Source organism: Tiliqua scincoides, chromosome 3, assembly GCF_035046505.1.
Source record: "Tiliqua scincoides isolate rTilSci1 chromosome 3, rTilSci1.hap2, whole genome shotgun sequence".
Classification (NCBI taxonomy): Eukaryota; Metazoa; Chordata; class Lepidosauria; order Squamata; family Scincidae; genus Tiliqua; species Tiliqua scincoides.
This window is the reverse complement of record NC_089823.1, coordinates 178,943,493-178,963,287: the sequence shown is the minus strand read 5'-3', so window position 1 is coordinate 178,963,287 and position 19,795 is coordinate 178,943,493. Positions and strand designations below refer to the sequence as shown.

The 19,795-nt window shown below is 39.9% G+C and overlaps 1 protein-coding gene across 1 annotated transcript in view; it reads left to right on the top strand.

Annotated features, from left to right (window-relative positions):
• CCDC172 (coiled-coil domain containing 172) overlaps positions 1-16,303 on the top strand; it is a 30,159-nt gene extending 13,856 nt beyond the window's left edge. The window contains exons 5-8 of the mRNA XM_066618720.1: positions 731-832; positions 2,165-2,267; positions 13,351-13,438; positions 16,271-16,303. Coding sequence (XP_066474817.1) covers positions 731-832; positions 2,165-2,267; positions 13,351-13,438; positions 16,271-16,303 — 326 coding nt within the window. The remainder of the gene's footprint in view (positions 1-730; positions 833-2,164; positions 2,268-13,350; positions 13,439-16,270) is intronic.
• The last annotated feature ends 3,492 nt before the right edge of the window (positions 16,304-19,795 follow it).

Sequence of the window (19,795 nt, the reverse complement as noted above, 5' to 3'; positions counted from 1 at the left end):
AGCAACATTTCTGTTGTTTCCTCTATTGTACCTGGGCGGAACAACATGTTGCAATTTGCCAGGTGCTCAGTCCCTTTTCACACATATAACAGCTTCTTAGAATTGTGGCAAAACATTTAACCTGATGGTTTCATTTATCTTGCCTTCCCAGTACAACGTACTCAATAGTTCAAAGAGCTTTAAAAAGAAATGGAACAAAAAGAAGCAGCAATGTTCCAAAGCAGTACTTAATCCAGAGTTGCACAAAGTTCAAATGTTGTTGTTAGCTCTCCAACAACAAGAACCACATATAAACTACAGATATGTCTACAGTATAAAATTACTTTTGCACAAATAATATTTGTTAGCATTGCTTGCATTTTGTTGCTCTTGCAGATTATACTTTTGGAAAACAGTATCTTAAGTAATGTGCATTTGTCGCTAATATACATCCTATTTTCTGTTACCTAGATTTAAACAAACACTTTTTTTATACAGACTCAAATTAACTACGTATATTTCTGTGCAGCAACGAAAACATGCATATCTCTGTTACTAAGAAGTCTTTCCATATGTGATTATTAGATGCTCAGCATATTGTATGAAAGTCTTTTCAGGTTGCATTTTATGATTATACACAATTCTCCTTCAAAACACCAAGAGAGGGTTTGCAATAGTTAAAGAGTATTAAGATTATGTCGGAGAGATTACAACTTTAATGAACTTTACAATAAAATTATTACCTTTTTAGAAATGGAATCAATGGAAAAGGAAAACATTCAATTAAAAATGTTTCAGGAGCAGAAGAATGAATTAAAACAAGAGTTATGTACTCTCCAGAACAAACTCAAAGGTATTTGACTTAGGTTGCAATCCTAACCAACTTTCCAGCACTGACATAGCTGTGCCGATGTGGCATGCACTGCATCTTGCAGCAGGGAGGCAGTCAAGGGAGCCTCCTCAAGGTAAAGGCATGTTTGTCACCTTACCTTGGGGCTGCATTGCAGCTAGGTCAGTGCTCGAAAGTTGGTTAGGATTGCGACCTTACTTGATAACCACTTGATTTTAAATGTAATTTTAAATGTAATTTAAAAAATATAGGGGCGGCCCAGTCCTGAGCTCAAGGGGCATGCGGTGGTACCAAAAATGGCTAACGCTGCATCCTGCGCACCTCGGGCAGCCACTTTTGTCCCCTTCCCCCGGGTAAGGGAAGTAGCCCCACTATGGGGCTACTGTCAGTCGGCAAGCCCCACCGGTCTCAACTTCCTCCCTCCCCACTCCCTCCCCCAATATGCCTCCCCCCGTCCTATTCCCACCTCCCCATCACGCCTCCTCCCCACCCTCTCCCCACCCTCCGCCCGCCTCCCCACTCCCCGGAACACCACCTCGCCCCCGCTTTCCTCTCTGTGGCTCGGTGGTTCGTGCAACTTCCGAGTGGCAGAGGCCGGGTGCCCGCCTAGCACAAGCCCAGCATCAGCCAGCACTGGGCTAGCATGGGTGTGGCCCAGTGTTAGGCCTCGCAAACATGCCTTATGCGCCTTACAGTGCACGCAGGTGGTAAGCCGGTGCATCAAGCCCAGGATTGGGCTCTTAGAGCCCAACTTAACTAAATTCTCCCATGCTCTTAAAGTGCTACAGTGCCAGCATCAGCACCGACTACACTTCATCCTGCAGGGAAATTTTGGCTGTTGGAGGTCTCCCTAAGGTAGGGGGACGTTTGTCCCCTTACTCCAGTGCAAGCTGTATCAGCCGCAATGAAACCTGCACAGCAATGTAGCTGTCAGGCAGCCTAATCCTGTGCTTCCCAGAGCCCAAGGCTGCAGCGACACCAAAATGGTGACCAATGCATTCCATGGGAGCAGCACAGGATCTACTCAGGGTAAGGGAGCTTAAGCTTAAGCTCCTTACCCCATGTAATCCCTAGGCAGCCCTGATGGGTCTCCTTGGATCTGTGCCCATTATTGAGCAGGCGCAGATTCAAGGAGACCCGTATCGGATCTTCTGGGCCAGGAGGGGTTTAGGATATGGTGGCAGGGCTTCACAAGCTGTTCCCTGAACTGATATTCGTATTGTATAGAACTGATATTGTTTCTTTGTATCCCAGCCTTTAATCTTAATTTACAACCTGTGACAATCTACAATCCAGTAAGATTGGTCATGTGTTAAATACAAATTCTTTTTTTAGATTTCAAAGAAGAAGTAAGAGAAGCTAAATGTACTACAAAGTTTTTAGAAACAGAAAAAATCAAAGTTAGTGAAAAACCTCAGACTGATGCAGAATACGTAAGGTAAAAAGTATACTTTCTGTTATAATATAGCTCCCTAACTTATATAAAGGTTCCATTTTGGACAATCTCATGTAAGTTGATCTTTATTTAAGACAGAATCACCTTACCTACCCCTTCCATGCTGCCTCTTTAAACATTGCAGGAAACTCTTCAGTATTTGCATTTTCTCCACAAATCTGCTGGGGTGTTCTTATTGGGTACATGGCAAGCTCAACCTGATTTTTTCATCATGGGGGAAGCAGGTAAACAGGAAGGAGTGAAGAACCCTCTTGGATGGACTCCATTGTGAGTAATATACATGAGACTCAGAGTTTAGCAAGATGGAAGAGGGGCTCTTCCATCCAAGTCCTCCTCCGTCCTGCAGACCAGTTCTCTGGGCTCCCCAGCATCCCTTATCTCCAAAGAGAACTGGCTGGAGCCCTCAGCCTCTTTCCTGCTAGCAGCCTTATCATTGGTTGCCCCTTTGCAGCTTCCATTGCTGCTGGTTGCCTCACTGGAGACTATGAAGACAGACCACTTCTTGAAGGATTATCTGGGCTGGGGGGATAGCAGCACCTGTGGAAATATTTGCAAATCTTTCATAAATTTAAGTAAGTTGAGGTTCTGTAAGTCAGTGATCTGCTGTACCTGAAATCAAAAATGATTGTATTTTAATTTTCAACCATCGCTGAATATGCATATATGATGCATCATATACTAACCACATTAATCTGATCACAGGTGCTATAGTCTTTCATGTGTAGCTGTCTTTGCTGCAGAGTAAAAGAAACCCCAAATTGCACATGTGAGGTTTCCTTAAGTGTGGCCTTTTCAGTGAGATTCTTTTCCAATGAATGAATATTTTTAACAAGATAAAGCAAAGGCAAACTGCCAGGGCCCTTTTCTTCCACTCATGAAGCTGAAGCGTGAACAAAATCCTCTCAACGATATATACTTGCTTCTGAATTTGTGTATAGAAGCAAAACTGTAAGAATGACACATATATCAAAGAGAAGCAGTAAATGATAATACCAGCAGCAAGTCTGTCAGCTGATGTGCTACAGCACACTACAACTTGCTTTTGCATTATTTATTCTATTATGCTACATTAGCTTTTCTGATGTATGAGGTTGTCATCATCCTTCTAAATAATACACTTCTCTGAATATCTTGCTATTGCAGTGTCATTTAACATTCAATACAGCATAATTAAGAAAGTGGTGTTTACTTTAAGTACAAAAATGCTGAGGATCAAGGTTAGTTACAGTACTATACGTGAGTCTGCAACTGACTCACTGTGATTTGGATTGCTGGGTATTACATTTAAGTTCTTTGTGCTGTGAGCTATTTAAACAATGAAGGTTAATTGTTTGAAAAATGCTTTGAGATGTTTGTATAAAAAGCTTAAATGATGCAATAAGGCTATTCAAATGGTTGAATATTATACAAAACAATGACAGAATTGTTAGAATTACTGAATGTAAGTCATGCAACAGTTAATCATCAAAGATAAAGGGCTGCTGCCATGTCAAAGGCTCCACTTTTTATGTAGACTTTTTGAAAACATAGTTCATACTTTGGACTCCGTTCAAAGAGGTACATTTAGATGAGTACACTGTTATTCAAGACTTGCACCTGCATGTTATTATTTTTTTTTAATGTAGACCCAAGCATCAGTATGCACCTCTTAACCCAAGCCCTTCAAAGGCCTATGTATGTGTTTAATCAGTCAAAGTTTAATTGTGGTAACCATAGGTCATTACAATAAAAGAACAATAAATTACAATATGTCCATAGACTAAAAAAGAGGAACAATTATGAGCATCATACAAGTAAATTCAACTAGTAAAAGGAAAAAAACATGAAAAAACCACAATATCAAAAGCCATTTATAAAGGCTTACAGCTTAACCCGGAGCTGACTGAAATAGAACCAAATCTGACTTCATAGAAATAAAATAAACCCTGGCGGAATCAGCTCTATAAAATAAATTAATTTCCCATAAACACAATCGCTATACTGCACAAGATTTTACATAATTTGAACGAATTTTCAACGCTGCAAGAGCAAAACTAGCCACTTGCAAAGTAATCCCCATATCAGCACCTACTAAAAGACAACAAACCTGGGCTACAGGAGATCTATCCTGCAGCAAGGGGGTTAAAGGTGACAAGAATTTAGATCTTGGTGCTTCATAAAGAGGACAAGTAAATAAATAATGAAAGATGTCTTCAACTACATCTGCTCCACATATACAAAGTCTTAGATCATATGGGATGTTCTCATATCTCCCTACTAAGACAGCAGATTGCATACATTGAAATCGCAATGCAGTAAAAGCCTTACGTAAAGGGAACGAAGTTAAATTAGTAAAATAATTTTCTACGCTAAAGGTTGATTTGTATAAAAAAGGAGAAGGGGAAAAGGGTAAGTTAAGAATATTGCATAAGTCCTTTCTCTTAAAAAACAGCTGAATTTTATTTTTAATTAAAATCTTGATCTTATTAGAAGAAAAGGAGGGTAAAAGATTCACATCTATTTCATAAAATTTAAAACATATTGATTCATTTAAAACATATTGGTGTTTAATTTAAAACATATTGATTTCCATTAAAAATGTTCTGCTTTTCCACTGCACAGAAGTAGGCAACTGATTGTGCATAAAATTACTAACTCCATAGTACCTATTGCATTTTTTATTGACAGAAAAAAGAGACAGCAGAAGAAATTGTAAATTTTAAAAAAATGTGTATGACATCCATTTATAATTTCTGAAATTCCTATAATTTACACTGTACTTGGCTCCCTATGGCAGTGTTTCCTAAATTTTTGATTCCCGAATACAGTTTTTTTCTGGATTAAAACTGGAGGCATATGTACTCTTCAGATACATAGATGGATAAAATATCTAATGTTTATCTAATATAAATCTAATTTTTATCTAATGTTTATCTAATATCTAACTCACAAAAAATGGGCAAGCATTCTGTTTTGCAACTTGAGATATACTACTCAATATGAATGTAGTGAATCTGACTGGACATGAGCTAGAGCTCATTTTAGAGCCTACTTCGTGGCAGTGGCAGCAGCACAGAAAGCTTATGTCTCTGCAACCATCTTGTCTGCAGAATGTCACCCAGCTGAGCTGTATCATGTAGTGAGGGGTTTGATACATCCACTGTACCTTCTCAAAGTGATAAGTAATTTTGCATTATGTATCTCTTAATGAAGAAGGCATAGTGTCATTAGACCTGGTAAGAAGACAACTCAGCAGGAAAATCACAGATACACAGCAATCCAAACCTTCAGTTGAGCCATGCAACGAGGTTGCCCCAGCACAGCTTAGGATTGGACTGCCTGTTGATTGACTGATTAAACTGTTTGATTCTTTATTTATTTTATAAGAATTATACACACTCAGTAATCTTGTCAGAGTGATTCCCCCCCCCAATTCTTTAACAATGATAAAGAACTAATTAAAAATCAAATTGTTTAGTGTAGTTTCACAAAGGTCAGCAGAGGGGAATGCTCCACCAACATATATTTTATGTAGAACTATGTGTAAACCAATATACAACCAAGCCCAAGTGAAACATCTCATGACATGTTGTATCCTGAAAGACTTGGCAACTTAAGATGTGTTGCATTTCACACTGTTTCTAGTTCCATCCACAATTGCTGATATGTTTAATTTGATCATTGGATTGGAAACCTTATTTCTGAATTTAGAATGTTAATGATGATAAAGTTGATATTATTACATAATATTTAGCATGTATACTAGCTTGTGTTTCAAGTGTTTCACATAATTATCTCAGTAATTCTTACAATAATCTTGAAATCTTGTAAAATAGGTTATTACTATCCCCATGTTGCAGAAGGACAACTGAGGTTGAGCAGTAGTAGCTTGACCAGTGTCACTTAGGGCACAACAAAACAAAATGACAGGTGATTGATGATTGGATCTTCCACTTTAAAAGAAAAAAAAAAAAAGCAAATGCAGCCAATGTATATGGAGAGTAATTTGGATCTGGGTCATCATGTTGGGAAAGGTTGCATTTTACAACTCATGCGCAAGCTGAACCTTAAAAGAGGCATACCCATTAAAACTAGATTATTTTTCCTGGAAAACTTTTAAGTTGCAATCTTAGGTATGTTGCATTAAAATTAGTGTGACTTACCAATGTATAACTGGAGACAGGATAGCATTAACTTGAATGTTCACAAATTTCCTAAAGTACAATCTGCATTTATTCTGCTTCCTTTTCATTTATAATTAATGAGGCACAAGAGAGGATGAAGGATAATAAGGATGAAAGACAAATGGGTGCTAAAAAGAACTTCACTGAGAAGACCCTGACAGTGGTAAAAGGGTGGTGAGAGGACACTGGTGAAAGGGTTTCCAGTAATAATAGAAATTTGACAAAATGCATTGAGTTTCATACCAGTTTGGCAGGTTAGGCATCACAGAATTCAGAGGCTTTGAAGTGTCCTGCAAGTCTGCAAGAAATATCCCAGTAACAAAATGTACTCCACTGACAGCAAAGATCCACAAAGACTTAAAATGGGAATGTAGCATGGTTTGAAGAGGGACCATTATCCTACTGCATTATGTGATCATGTGCCAGGTCAAAATACAGCCATTTCCTGGCCTGAAAAATCAAACTGGAAATCTCACTATGTTCTCAGTATAGTAAATCAAGAGCTTCAAAACCATCTTAACAACATACACAGCTTCAAGATGTTGAATATAAAAGTAAAATGTGTTTTATTGCTGAGTTTTCTTCTAAGAAAAAGTATTTGTTGCAACTTTAAGGGTTTAGTATAAAAATTACTTCAGTGATCCATTCTAGTTGCTTACTATGTTTCCTTTTAGTACTATTGTGATACCAAGTAATTTTAGCTCAGAGAGTAAATCTAATTCCCATCTACAACAGATTTGACTACTTTTTTCCCACATGGCTTTTTGGTTGCCTATCGATAATGCCTCAGTGCATATGTTAGAACAGAGTTGTCAAATTTGTTCCATACAGAGGGCTGAAGTAAGCATTCATGGTCCCTGCTGAGGGCCGGAAGTGATAACATTAAGCAGAAAGTGACATCATTAAGCAGATAATGGCCAGAAACAAGCACTTCGTTCTCACACAGAAACCTATTAGCTCCAAATGACAGAAGAGAAAACATGCAAAACTAGATCATTTTTTAAGATATGAGAGATCCCAATTATCAAGCTAGGAAAGCCCAATTAGAACTGGGATAAATTGCTTCCGGGGTCTGCATTTGGTCCGCAGTCCTTAGGTTTGACACCCATGTTGGAAACAGTTGCGGACCTACCATTAGGTTCGATGGGGCAAATGTCCCAGGCGCGAGTCTCTAGGACCCCGCAGAAGCCTCTCTGAGGCTCCTGAAGGGGTTGAAAACTGTGCTTCCAGTTTTCCAGAAGCACAGTTTATAGCGGTGGGGAACATCAGAGAGGCTTCCCTGACACAGCCTTGGGTTACGCGAGGCTCCGTGAGCCTCAGGTAAGTGGGGGTGTGTGTGGATTTTTGCTTGGGGAGGCGGCGACAGCTGGCATGGGGCTGGAGAAGTTTGCCACTGGTTGGAAATCCTTCATGTGGAGCAGCGCCATTGCTGCTGTCACACAGGGAAGGCACATGTGGGCTAGAGCATCTGTGATAGCATCCAACTGTTGAAAGTCACACTTATACAGTGCTGCCCTCAAAAAGGGCGTGCTGGTGTAAGATTTGCTGGTGGAACTACACTGGGTATGAATACTCCAGCTGTGGATCCACTATGTCACTCACTGGATCTGGTGATGGTGTCACTAAGGGGAATTTTAAACATATGAACTAGGGCAGCATCTGGGAATCAGGTAACCTCAAGTTAGATGTTATCCCACATTAAGGATGTCAGAAAGTCCTTACTTATACTGTAGCTTTCTGTAGGGAGAGTTATACTTAAAAACTTTGTATCAGGCACTGCATCTGCATGCCAGCAGACATGCTGTTGAAGCGTTGAGTGGGACCTAAGATATGCAGAAATACTTTATTGAAAATTTTGTGCTTCGATAAAGTGGGAACCCACAATTACAAAACAATGTGGAAACTTTTGTTTGGCCTTGTGTAGGGCTTATTTTCCTTTTTTTCTGTATGTACAAGCTGCAGCCATATTTTCATTCACAGATAAGTCCCATGTGACTAGACTCATTTTCAGTTACATTTGTTGTAGTATTCTTTTTTTTCCACTATTTTTCACCACCAGTCCATTATAAAGGGAAATTTTGGAGAAGGACTTGCTATTTTTGAAGCATACATTTTTGCACTGGTTTTCAGAAGCCAGGAAATAGTATTGAAATAGTATGAAATAGATTTATATTATTTAATACTTGAGGGTTTTGTATACTTGACTAATCTGGAAGAAACTCGGATTGCTTCTTATATTTCTTATTATAGCAAACGAAAGCTCATTACTGAAACCATGAAAGAACAAATGACACTGCATTCACATAAATCATCCAGGAAATATGTCCACTAGAGCTGAACAAATCCTTCATATTAACAATGAAATGCCTAAGGCCATGATTCTGTTGGTTTTGAGCAAATATTTTCAATTTAATTTTATGTTAAATTTTATAAGCAGGAAATATCCATCTCTGAGGTAATCTATGGGATACAGAATGAGTTTCTGTAATGACAATCTGCTCATTGATTTCCTAAAGCTTTATATGTCAATGCCCAGTGGGGTTGTTTATTGTTAGAACTGTGTCAGGGTTTCTATTATGAACCCCAATTTCAGAGTTTATAATCCAACAATAAAAACTTGCTCTAGGGTGCAGTCTGACATTGGAAATTTGCTTGGGAGTAATTTTCCTAGACAAATGCATACACAGGAAACTCGGCTTGGAAGAGCTATTGGTCTACCTATCATTTCCTGTATGTTTTGGTCGATAGAAACACAATTGATATTAGTCCCCAGAGACCTATCTATTTCAGATTTGAAGTCTGATACTTGTATGTTTACCCACTCCCTTACAATTCTCTTCTTAAGAAAAAACATGTTGATTGAAAGTGTTGAAAAGAAATTTACCTATATACTGAAATCAGAGTTTTGCTAAAGCAAGTAAGCAAGCACTTGCTAACAAAAGAATGTTCCTTACAAAGTTTGGAACCAACAATATGCAGATTCCCAAACACTTATGGCCAATTCTTAACTGGCTTTATGGTTCCTAAAAGTTTTTTCTCAATGGAGAAAAAAGTTACTGTATTTCACAGCAGCACAGACGACAATTCTCTTTCTGTCTTTCTCAGACTTTTCTTTCTTTGTCAGCTGCTTAGCTTATAGTTAATGTCATCTCAACAAGGTTCTTGCTTCATCACCATTTGTATGTGAAATATTCCAAAGTTTGGTCACCTAAAGTGATAGTAAAGTATCTATGCTTAAGTTTCTTTTTGTTTCTGAAGTGCTACAGTTTCAGGTTATGCACATTTCAGGTTATGCATAATTTGAAATATTTTCATTGCCTCTAGAGTCTTAGTGACAAACTTTCATAATTTATTCATTACTTAGGCATCCTCACAACATTGATTGTATAGCCTGTAACCCAACAGGCATTCTTGATTTTGTGAGTATAATATGCCTAGCACATATTGTAATTACCTAGTTTTTAATAAAAGAAATAGGAAAAAAATGACTGACTCAATCAAGCAGCTAAGCAGAAATGTCTCTTACTGACTTCCTCAAAACTCAGTGAGAATAGCAAGGGTTCTACCAACTACATATATAAGCATTATGTGTTGGAGTCTGGTGTGCTGCCCCCCCCTTACCTAAGAAGCAACCACAGAAGGTTCAAACCAAATTGGGACTGCAGCATGGGGGAGGGAGGTTTAATCCTCTGCGATCACTGTGGGCTCAGACCAGATTGGGTTTACCACAGTTTCTGTTGCCATCGGCACCAATGACAGCTTACCTCCTTGGGTGAAAAAAAAAAAAAAACTATGTTGGTAGTGGGGACAATCTGGATCAAGTATCAATTAGAAATTTCTCCTAGCAATTCAAAAGTGAAACTATCAGTCATGTCCCTGCATGTGTAGCTAACCTGCGACACAGGTGCGACAAAGTTTACAGGTGTCAAAAGCCTGTTAGCATTCTTGGAGTATGGAAATCTCTAAATATTAGGTGAGATGAGTAAACAAGAGGGATAGGCAGTTGTTTTCATGTTCTTCTTGCAAGCTTGCCTGAAGCATTAATCTGGCCAAATACTGATCTGTGCAGACCCTTGGTCTGATCCAGCAGAACTCTCCTTGTAATTGGTTACAGGGTTGACCCATTCATGAAGCCAACTGAAGTGGTCCCTCCAGGCAGCAGATTGGCAGAGGGTACCCACCTTTATCTGCCCACTCACCTTCACTGTTCCCTTCTTCCTCCCACTCACAGGGTTGGAGAAAGAAGAGGGACATGAAGCAGAAGAAGGAGTTGAAGGTTGGCTCCACTATACTACCTCTTCCTCTCTGACACGCTCTCTTTTTTCCAATCCAGGAAATGGAGGGAAGAGAGGTAATGGGGGGGGGGACATCATTTAATATACTATGTTAAGTGGCAAGAGGTCTTGGGCTGGCTTTGCTGGTGCACAAAGGTCTTTGGACCTGGCATAGAACCAGGCCTTACTGTCCCATGCTCTACTGCTCCCTGCTAAGTAAAGCAGTTGCAAAACTATATCAAAGACTAGGTCTATATGTGAGTGTGAGGTGAAATGTAAGGTGTACTACAGCCATACTGTCTCACACTTTGCATTTAGCTTCTTGTTATAGAACTGTGTAATTGCCATTTCAAATTATTATGTTTCCTCATAACCGTGGTTGCTGGGAACAAAAGAAGTATTGCCATTTTTTAAGGTATCGTTTTCCAAACTGAATTAATGGGAGAACTGATCCTCCAACTTACAATGTAAACTAAGCAGAACACTGATATGATGAGGTTCAAGAGCACTTGCACCACTGCAGATTGTAAGTGCATGGTGTAAGCAGTGGTGTCAAACGTGTTTCATGCCGTCGGCTGAATGGCATTCATGATACCTGCTGAGGGCCGGAAGTGATGTCATTAGGCAGAAAGTATTGTCATTAAACAGGTCATAACCAAAAATAAGCACTTTTTCTTACTTAGGAATTCATTAACTGCAAATGACAGAAGAGAAAATACATAAATCTTTATCATATTTCTTTATGAATCTATCATAAATCTTTAATAATAATAATAATAATAATAATAATATTTCAAGATATGGGAGAGCCCAATGTTTGTATGGGCTGCCCTTTCAGCAGTAACACCTCAGCACTGCTCAGCAGCTGAGAGCCTGAGGGCTGGATAAAAAGCTTCTGCGGGCCGCATCTGGCCCCCAGGCCTTATGTTTGACACCCCTGGTGTAGAGAAAGATATGTGTTGTCTGTGTTCATCTCAATTGGCTCAGGTGTATGAGCTTCTTTTCTTCAATATGAGCTTCTTTTCTTCTCCATCACGCAAATGGATACATGTATAACAAGATTGCACCTACTTTTATAAACACATGGCCACATTATACTAATGAAAGGCACACCTGTGGCTGCTTTTTGCTGGTACTGTAAACAAAAAAGTGCAAGTACACAAAAGGACATGATGGTGTGCTTTGTAATTGCACATTCCTATGTGAATTTGTAGGGCACCAGGCACGAATAAAGCTGCATCAAAATGGACACATGAAGCTGGGTTTTGAGATAAGACCAATCCACCTGTTCTAAGTCCACCTCAGATAAGTTACTTCTTTCAATTCAAGGCTATGTGCCACCATTACATTCAACATAGCCATTCTGTATGGAAGAGATAACATTACCATGAAACATACAAGTTGAAAAATGTTGTTTAGATACAAAGTAAACCCATGACTCCCCTTAACATCAAATATATATCAAATCTTAGCCCAGGTTCAGTGCTGCAATGTATTCACGGCCACCAGACTATAACCATTTTCTTATATAGGTTCACTTAACAGTCCAAAAATATTCATGGTGACCCTCCAAATTGCTCCTCTATTATCATGAATGGATTTAACACAACTTTACACTTATCTTCCATTTTCCTATCTCCTGGCAAGTATGACAAGGACTGCAGTATAATTTTATTGCTGCATATACCTTGAACCATTAAAAGATCTGAAATAGCTTTCTCTTGGTCCAGCAAGTATCCACTTAAGCAAACGTAATGGGTGGTATCCAGTGTGTGAACTCCTACTTTTCAAGCTCTTTTATTCCTTGGTGAACACATTCCATATCAAGAAGCTAATATTCCCATATCAGTCACCTTTCTGCTCCTGTGTAGTTATTTGCTGCCCAGATTTTTAATGAGCTGTCTGACTGTTGTTCGATCCTCAACATTGAGACAAGTTCAGAGGGTATAATGAACAAGCCAGGATAAAATGAACACATCCCCCAAATTTCAGTAGATTTCTCATGCCACCACTAAAGTACAATCTGTTTATTAGAATATCCTGATTTAACTATTTTTTTTCCTTGCCATGGAGAGAATTAAGAAAGGATGGAAGCCCATGGAGAAATGCTGGAAGCAGTGGAGACTAAACAGCAGCAATTCTGGAAACAAAATTAACAAAAGCCTACAAATCATATTAATCAAAGATTACTATCTGCATATTAAATTAAAGGAAATTTTTGAATGATTAGGGCCTATAACTGATAACAGATTATAACATGAAAACAACCCACAGTGGGGAAAAAATATAGCCTTGCAACTCAACCTTGTCTTGCAATAGTTCCTCAAGATATATACGTTCTTCCTCCCTGGAGACTGTCTAATTTCTTCACAACTTTACACAATTGCTGGTGCTATGCAATGATTTACATTGTAATATAGTTTCTATCACAACCAGCAATCATGCAAACTCTGGTCCATATTCGTAACTGGATCTTGACATGTGATCCATACATTAGGAATTTATAGGACTTTAATGAGAGTCTACTGAGGTGATCAGGGTTAAATTAAGAACTGAATCTGCTGTGAAAAAAGAAGGCAACTGATAACCTCACCATATTAGTTTTGTTTTTTTTTAATGTTGGCACAGGCTTAAAAAGGAATTGGAGAGTTACAGAGAAGATGAAATGGAAAATGTCTGTGAGGCTCTTCAAACGGAAATTGAATTTCTGCAGATGGTATGCCCTTTTAACTTAACATTTATCATGTTTGATCATTTTAGTTGGGAAGATTGTTTTATTCCACGCATAGAACACTTCTGTATAAACAATATACTAGCAGACAGGTGGAACTTCTTTGCCCTTCAAACAGTGATCTGCTAGAACAAACTCCAATTCCCATTACTCCCATGCCATTCCCTTTAGGTTCCAACCACCATAACTCTCACAGCTCCAGAAGATGGACTACTAGAAGATAACTGAGCCCACTTGCCCACTGCTGGTGCTCAGGAAAAAGCTTTGCCAAATCAAATGGGGGAAATCAAAAGAAAGGTCAGATACCAAGCAGGCAGACAAAAGACAATTCATAGTCAGAACTGGCAGTCATATTGGGTTGAGACTAAACTGCAAGATTGCTAGAGCAGTGGTTCTCAAGCGTTTAGCATTGGGGTCCACTTTTTAGAATGAGAATCTGTCAGGACCCACTGGAAGTGATGTCATGACTGGAAGTGACATCATCAAGAAGGAAAATTTTTAGCAATCCTAGGCTGGAATCCTACCCACACTTACCCAGGAGTGACTGTCATTGTTAAAAGCATATACATAGTAACCTGTTAAAAGTACAAAACTGTAATATTTCCCTAAATGCAGTCACACAGCAGTCTAATCTATTAAAAATAAAATACTGGAATGAATGGGGACCCACCTGAAATGAGCTCATGACCTACCTAGTGGGTCCCGACCCACAGTTTGAGAAAAACTGTGCTAGAGGATCCTGCCTGTCCCTTTAAATACTCAGTGGGAGAGTATGTAGTCACTGTTGTAGATCCTACTTGCAAAAATGGGGGGATTTAAAAGTAGAATGATTCCTGCTCCCTCACACCATGCAGCTCCAGCAGGAGGTAGCACATATGCACCTTTGTAATTGGGGAATATCTTGAGTACCTACACAAAGAAAGAGGGGATGTTAATTGCATTGGCTCAATTGTGCTATCAACAAGGCTGGCCTGAGGCATTTTGGTGTCTGAGACGAGATGGCACCGCTCCTCCCCACTGGCACATGATTGGTAAGGGGTCAAGAGTATCTTCAGTTCCTTAGAAAAACTCCAGCGTATTTTATTTATATTCCACCTTTTCTCTAAGTATGGGTCATTCGCAAGATACATACAGTTTGCCAAATGGATCAAGTAAGTTCAAAGCACATTCCTAAGTAAGAACATCTTCAACTAACAGATGTGCCTTTTTCTAGCTTGTAACAAGATTGGTTATACACCATACAGGCAATATGGATTTTATGAATCTATAAAGAAGCTAGTCACCTATTGCATCGTTTGCATAAGAATATAGCCATCTCAGGGTCACCAGGGCACTTTAGGCAATTTCTTTGACAATTTCTTTGACAATTTCTGAGATGGATATGCAGTCTCTCTCTCTCTCTCTCTCTCTCTCTCTCTCTCTCTCTCTCTCATGCATTTTCTTGCCTGCTCCCAAACTTCAGCCCCCAGTAACCCTTCTCTTGTTACTGAAGCAGCTGGCTGGCTGGCCGGAAGGACAAGCAGTGCTGATATGGCCTCAGATCCCCAACATCACACACACAAATTTATGTTGGAAAAGTTTAGGAGGCAAAACAGTGGCCTGAAGGGAGGAATGAGATACCTCAGGGCTGCCATGTCTTACTAGTCCTTCAGCACCAAGCACAGGTCCTCTCTAGCTGCAATGGCTTCTGACTTTCCAAAGCCTGCCAGTTTTGCTCAGGCAGCTGGGAAGTTGACCTGAGCATGCATGCACTCAGACCATCATGGGAGGAAGATTAACTTGGCACACATCCACCCCACTCCCACTTTCTGGCAGCACAGGAGAAAGAGAATCAAACTGCTGAGGCAGGCAGCAGGAGAAAAACTCACACATTATCTCCTTCTCCCCCACCCCCCACTGTGAAGTCATTCCTCCCTGGTCATGTGAAGTGTGCTTGACTCAGATATCCTCAGCAGCTTGCCCGAACTCCTCAGCTTGCCCACCTACCCCTAACTCTTTCTTTGTCATGAGTCACCACATTGCCCTGTGTTTTGAAAGAGTGCTGTGCTCTTTTCATGCTGTTCTGTTCCTGCAAAACACAGAGAGGTAGAGTGAGGAGGAACTGCAGGGGCAAATGGAGGCAGGGGAAGGCAGCTGTGAGGGGGTTGATGGAGGCAGGGTACTGCCTGCACCCATGAAAGCAAGCAATTGCCCTCACCTCATGGGCAGGCAGGCCCTGGTGACAAGAACCTACAAATACCCCTCCCCCCAGAAGCCTTGGAGGGAAACAAGGGTGCAGTCCTAACCAGCTTTCCAGCACTGGCATAGCTGTGCCAATGTGGCGTGCCCTGCATCCTGCCGTGGAGAGGCAGTCAAGGGGGCCTCTTCAAGGTCAGGGCATGTTTGTTACCTTACCTTGGGGTTGCATTGCAGCTAAGTCAGTGCTGGAAAGTTGGTTAGGATTGCGCCCCAAGTCTTCCTTCCCATCTCAAATTCCTCCAACTAATGATTGCTTCAGGGATCAAGGAAGGGTTTAATTTGAAGTGTTGGAGGCTGGAGAAATTTGGTGTTTGTAGGACAAGGACTGACAACACTCTTTATTCTGTTGCTTCCCTCCCGCCCCCCTACCAAAGGATTGATTTTGGGGAGGAAAGTCAACAAAGGAATAAAAAGAGTCTTTTGCTCCCTTATTTTCTTTCACAATTTATTCTGCCTCGCCCATTTGAAGGGGTCCAGACCTGTATATACCAAAAAAAAAAAAAAAAGAAAGAAAAAGAATTATTTTTAAAGGACAGAAAGTATAGTAACAATTAGCTGTGTTTCTTTTCTTTTTTGCAGAAATTGCTACCAAAAACATCTTCAGTCAAATAAATAACATATGGTGGATTCAAATGTCACAGAAACAAGTCTTCGCAGTATTTAGGAAAATGCTGCTTCTGTAAGCCTTTGTTGTTAAATTTATCATCCTCTACATTTCCTGCTAGTAAAACAAGGAGTCTGTTTTTCACAACACATATTGTATCTTTTCTTTCGGCTGTTCATCAGCATGGGTGTCTAGCAACTGTAAACAAATCATTTTCCTTTTGTGGAGATATTTTTTTTGGCAGTGTTCCCATTCCCATATTCAACAGTAAAAGCCTGCCTACACTCTGTCTTCACAGGCTCTGACAACAGCGCACAATCCCCCACAACATGGACTGCTTGTCCTTATTATCTCCATTCTGTGTTTGTCAGTTTCCCTATGAGGCAAGGTTCCAGGTATATTGTGGAAGGTAAATGATGGTGACCCCATTGAGGCACATTCCAGTGCTACAGCAGGGAGAATTTTCCTATGGATATCTAGTCACATTCTCTGAGAGGTTTTTAGTGCTTAATATGGGGGTTTAGTAGTAAGCCATTGTTAATAAGTTCCAGATGAGGTTTGGAAGTTTATTTCAGGGAGTTGATTTATTGCTTTGCTCAGGTAAAACTTTCACTAACTTTCACAAGATTGCCAGAGATCATTTTCTATCCACGACAATGTGAACTATTAAACTTCCTAATAAGCATTTGTATTAAAACATATTGCTTATCATTATAATCTATAAATAGGATTTGTTTTCCTGCAAATTCTTCAACACAGTGCATGTGGTTTTCACTATATTTTCCATTGGCTTTAAATTTTCTTGCATCAACAATTTTTCATAAGTTGACATATGGAAATAATTTTTTTCATAATTCATTTTGAATATGTGAATGGGATAGAATAGTGGTTCTCAAATTTTCAGCACTGGGACCCACTTCTTAGAATGAGAATCTGTCAGGACCCACCGGAAGTGATGTCATGACAAGAAGTGACATAATCAAGCATGAAAATTTTTAACAATCCTAGGCTGCAATCCTTCCCACGCTTACCCAGGAGTAAGTCCCATTGACTATCATTGTTAAAAGCATATACATTGTAGCCTGTTCAAAGTACAGAGCTGTAACATTTCCCCAAATGCAATCACGGACCACAGTGGCATCAAGTCTAACAGATTAAAAATAAAATATTGAAATGAATGGGAATTCACCTGAAATGGGCTCGCCACCCAGTTTGGGAAACACTGGAGAATATGACCTTGGTAAGCCAGGGCCAAATTACATTTTAAGTTAAGCATTAGGACTGATGGGCTTGATGGGTTAAAAGCTGACTCCATACAATTTAACTTTGGTTTGAATGGAACAAATTCATTTGGATTCCATAGTGTTTTCTTTGTTCCACTATCTCTGCTTTCCCCAGCCATATTAAAGAAGATCAGGCCAAGAATGGAAGAAACGGCTAAGGAACAATCTTTTTTTTCTTTTCTACAATTTAAAGAGGTATCAAGGGAGTACAGAAAATAACTCCTATTGAGATATGATTGTCAGATGTAGGTACAGCCAAATCTCTTGCCTCCTTGAATCACTGGGAAAGTAAGTGGTATACAGCTGAGCATTCTGGACCTCAGACCCAGTTCTGATTCCAGCATGATTTTTGCATTACATAATTTTTTAGAGGGGATAGACATGAGGTGTTGAATAGAACAGATTTTCCTTATTTAGTTGCCTCTTCATTGATTTTATAGTGTCCCATATTATAGGGAAAATGCAACAGGCCTGCCTTTAGATTTAGCTGCGTAATTTATTATCTATTTTATTTTTCACATTTTTATACCGCCCTTCCTTCAAAGAGCTCAGGGCCGTGTACACAGCTGCTCCCCCCCTTTTGTCCTCACAACAACACTATGAGGTAGGGGATGCTGAGAAAAAGTGACTGGTCCAAGGTCACCCAGGAAGCTAAGGGGGGATTTGAACCTGGATCTTCCACGTCTAAGTCCACCTCCCAAATCACTACACCACCTGGCTCTCAGGGATATCTCACAAAAACCCAGAGATCTCACAAAATATGGAGTTGTGAGGCTGTAGAGACAAAATGCAGGTGGAGCCTCTTTATCTGGGGGGGTTTCATTCCCAACCCCCCCCCCTGCACTTACCATAAACCACAGATAATATCCACAGTTTTCTGAACCTACCTGAAGCCTCTGGAGGTGACCGGAGCTATGCTGTTCTCCAGTCACCTCTGGAGGCTCTCCTGAGACCCACAGAGGCCATGTGTGGCCTTTACAGGCATCAGAAAGGCCTCTGGAGGTCCTAGAAGGGTGCTTCCAGTTTTTGCCCCCAAACTGAAAATGCCGCCTTATGACTTCTGGAGGCCATTCTGCATGGCCTCTACGGGCCTCAGAAGAGCCTCCAAAGGTGACCAGAGCACAGTTCTAGTCGCTTCCAGAGACTTCAGATTGGGCCAAATCTGGCTCAACATGGGCCCCACAGACCTGCGTTGAGCCAAATCCATAGATATAAAATCCATAGATGAGTAGGTTCAACCTGTAGGCTCATTTCATAGACAAAATGCAGATATCACAGGATCTAGGAAATGTGATTTGAACAATTTAATTTTCATGTGGTCCTTTAAAAAAAGATTCTGAGGAAGTTACTATACTCAAAATTGCACTGCTGCATATCCCAGTATTATTTTGATTGTCACTGTTTGATTGTCACTGTATACAGATTATAGTTTGTCTAAATTTATCTCTCCTATATAAACACATTAACAAAATTTATCAAGGCAATACCCTTTTCTTCCAGGCTTTGTCTCAGCATCTAGTATTCAGAAATGAACTGCTTCTGAACATGCCTGGGTTACCAACAGAATTATTTTATTATTATAAATGACACTAAATTAATTTAGTATCATTTATAAATTAATTGTATACTGGAAACTATTAATAATATTAACATTATATGCGTGTACCTTGTCTACAAAATAGATTTAATATATTTTGTCTTCTACCTACAATAAAATACCAGTCCCACATATGGTTAGAAACCTCAACCCTAAGATTTTCCTCATTATCCACCCCTTGTTGGCTCAGATCCATCATTGAGTCCTTGTAGGCATCCCTATTTAATAAACAAGCAATGGAAGGCGATTGTACCTTTGTAGGTCAAATTATGAGTCATAAGAACATGAGGCCTGCTGGAACAAACCAAATTGTTCATCTAGTCCAGTATCCGCTTTCTGAGAGTGATCAACCAGATGCTTCAGGGGGCCCGCAAGGAGGTCATGAAGGCGATACCCTCTTCTTCCAGGCTTTGTCTCAGCATCTAGTATTTAGAAATGTACTGCTTCTGAACATGATTGGGTTCCCAACAGTATGTATAAATGACTACTTCAGATGATATTTGATGCTACTGCAGCCATTTTCAACCACTGTGCCATGGCACACTAGTGTCCCGCGAGTGGTCCACAGGTGTGCCATAGGAATTTGGGGGAAGATCTTTTATTAGTAGGGCCAATGGGGA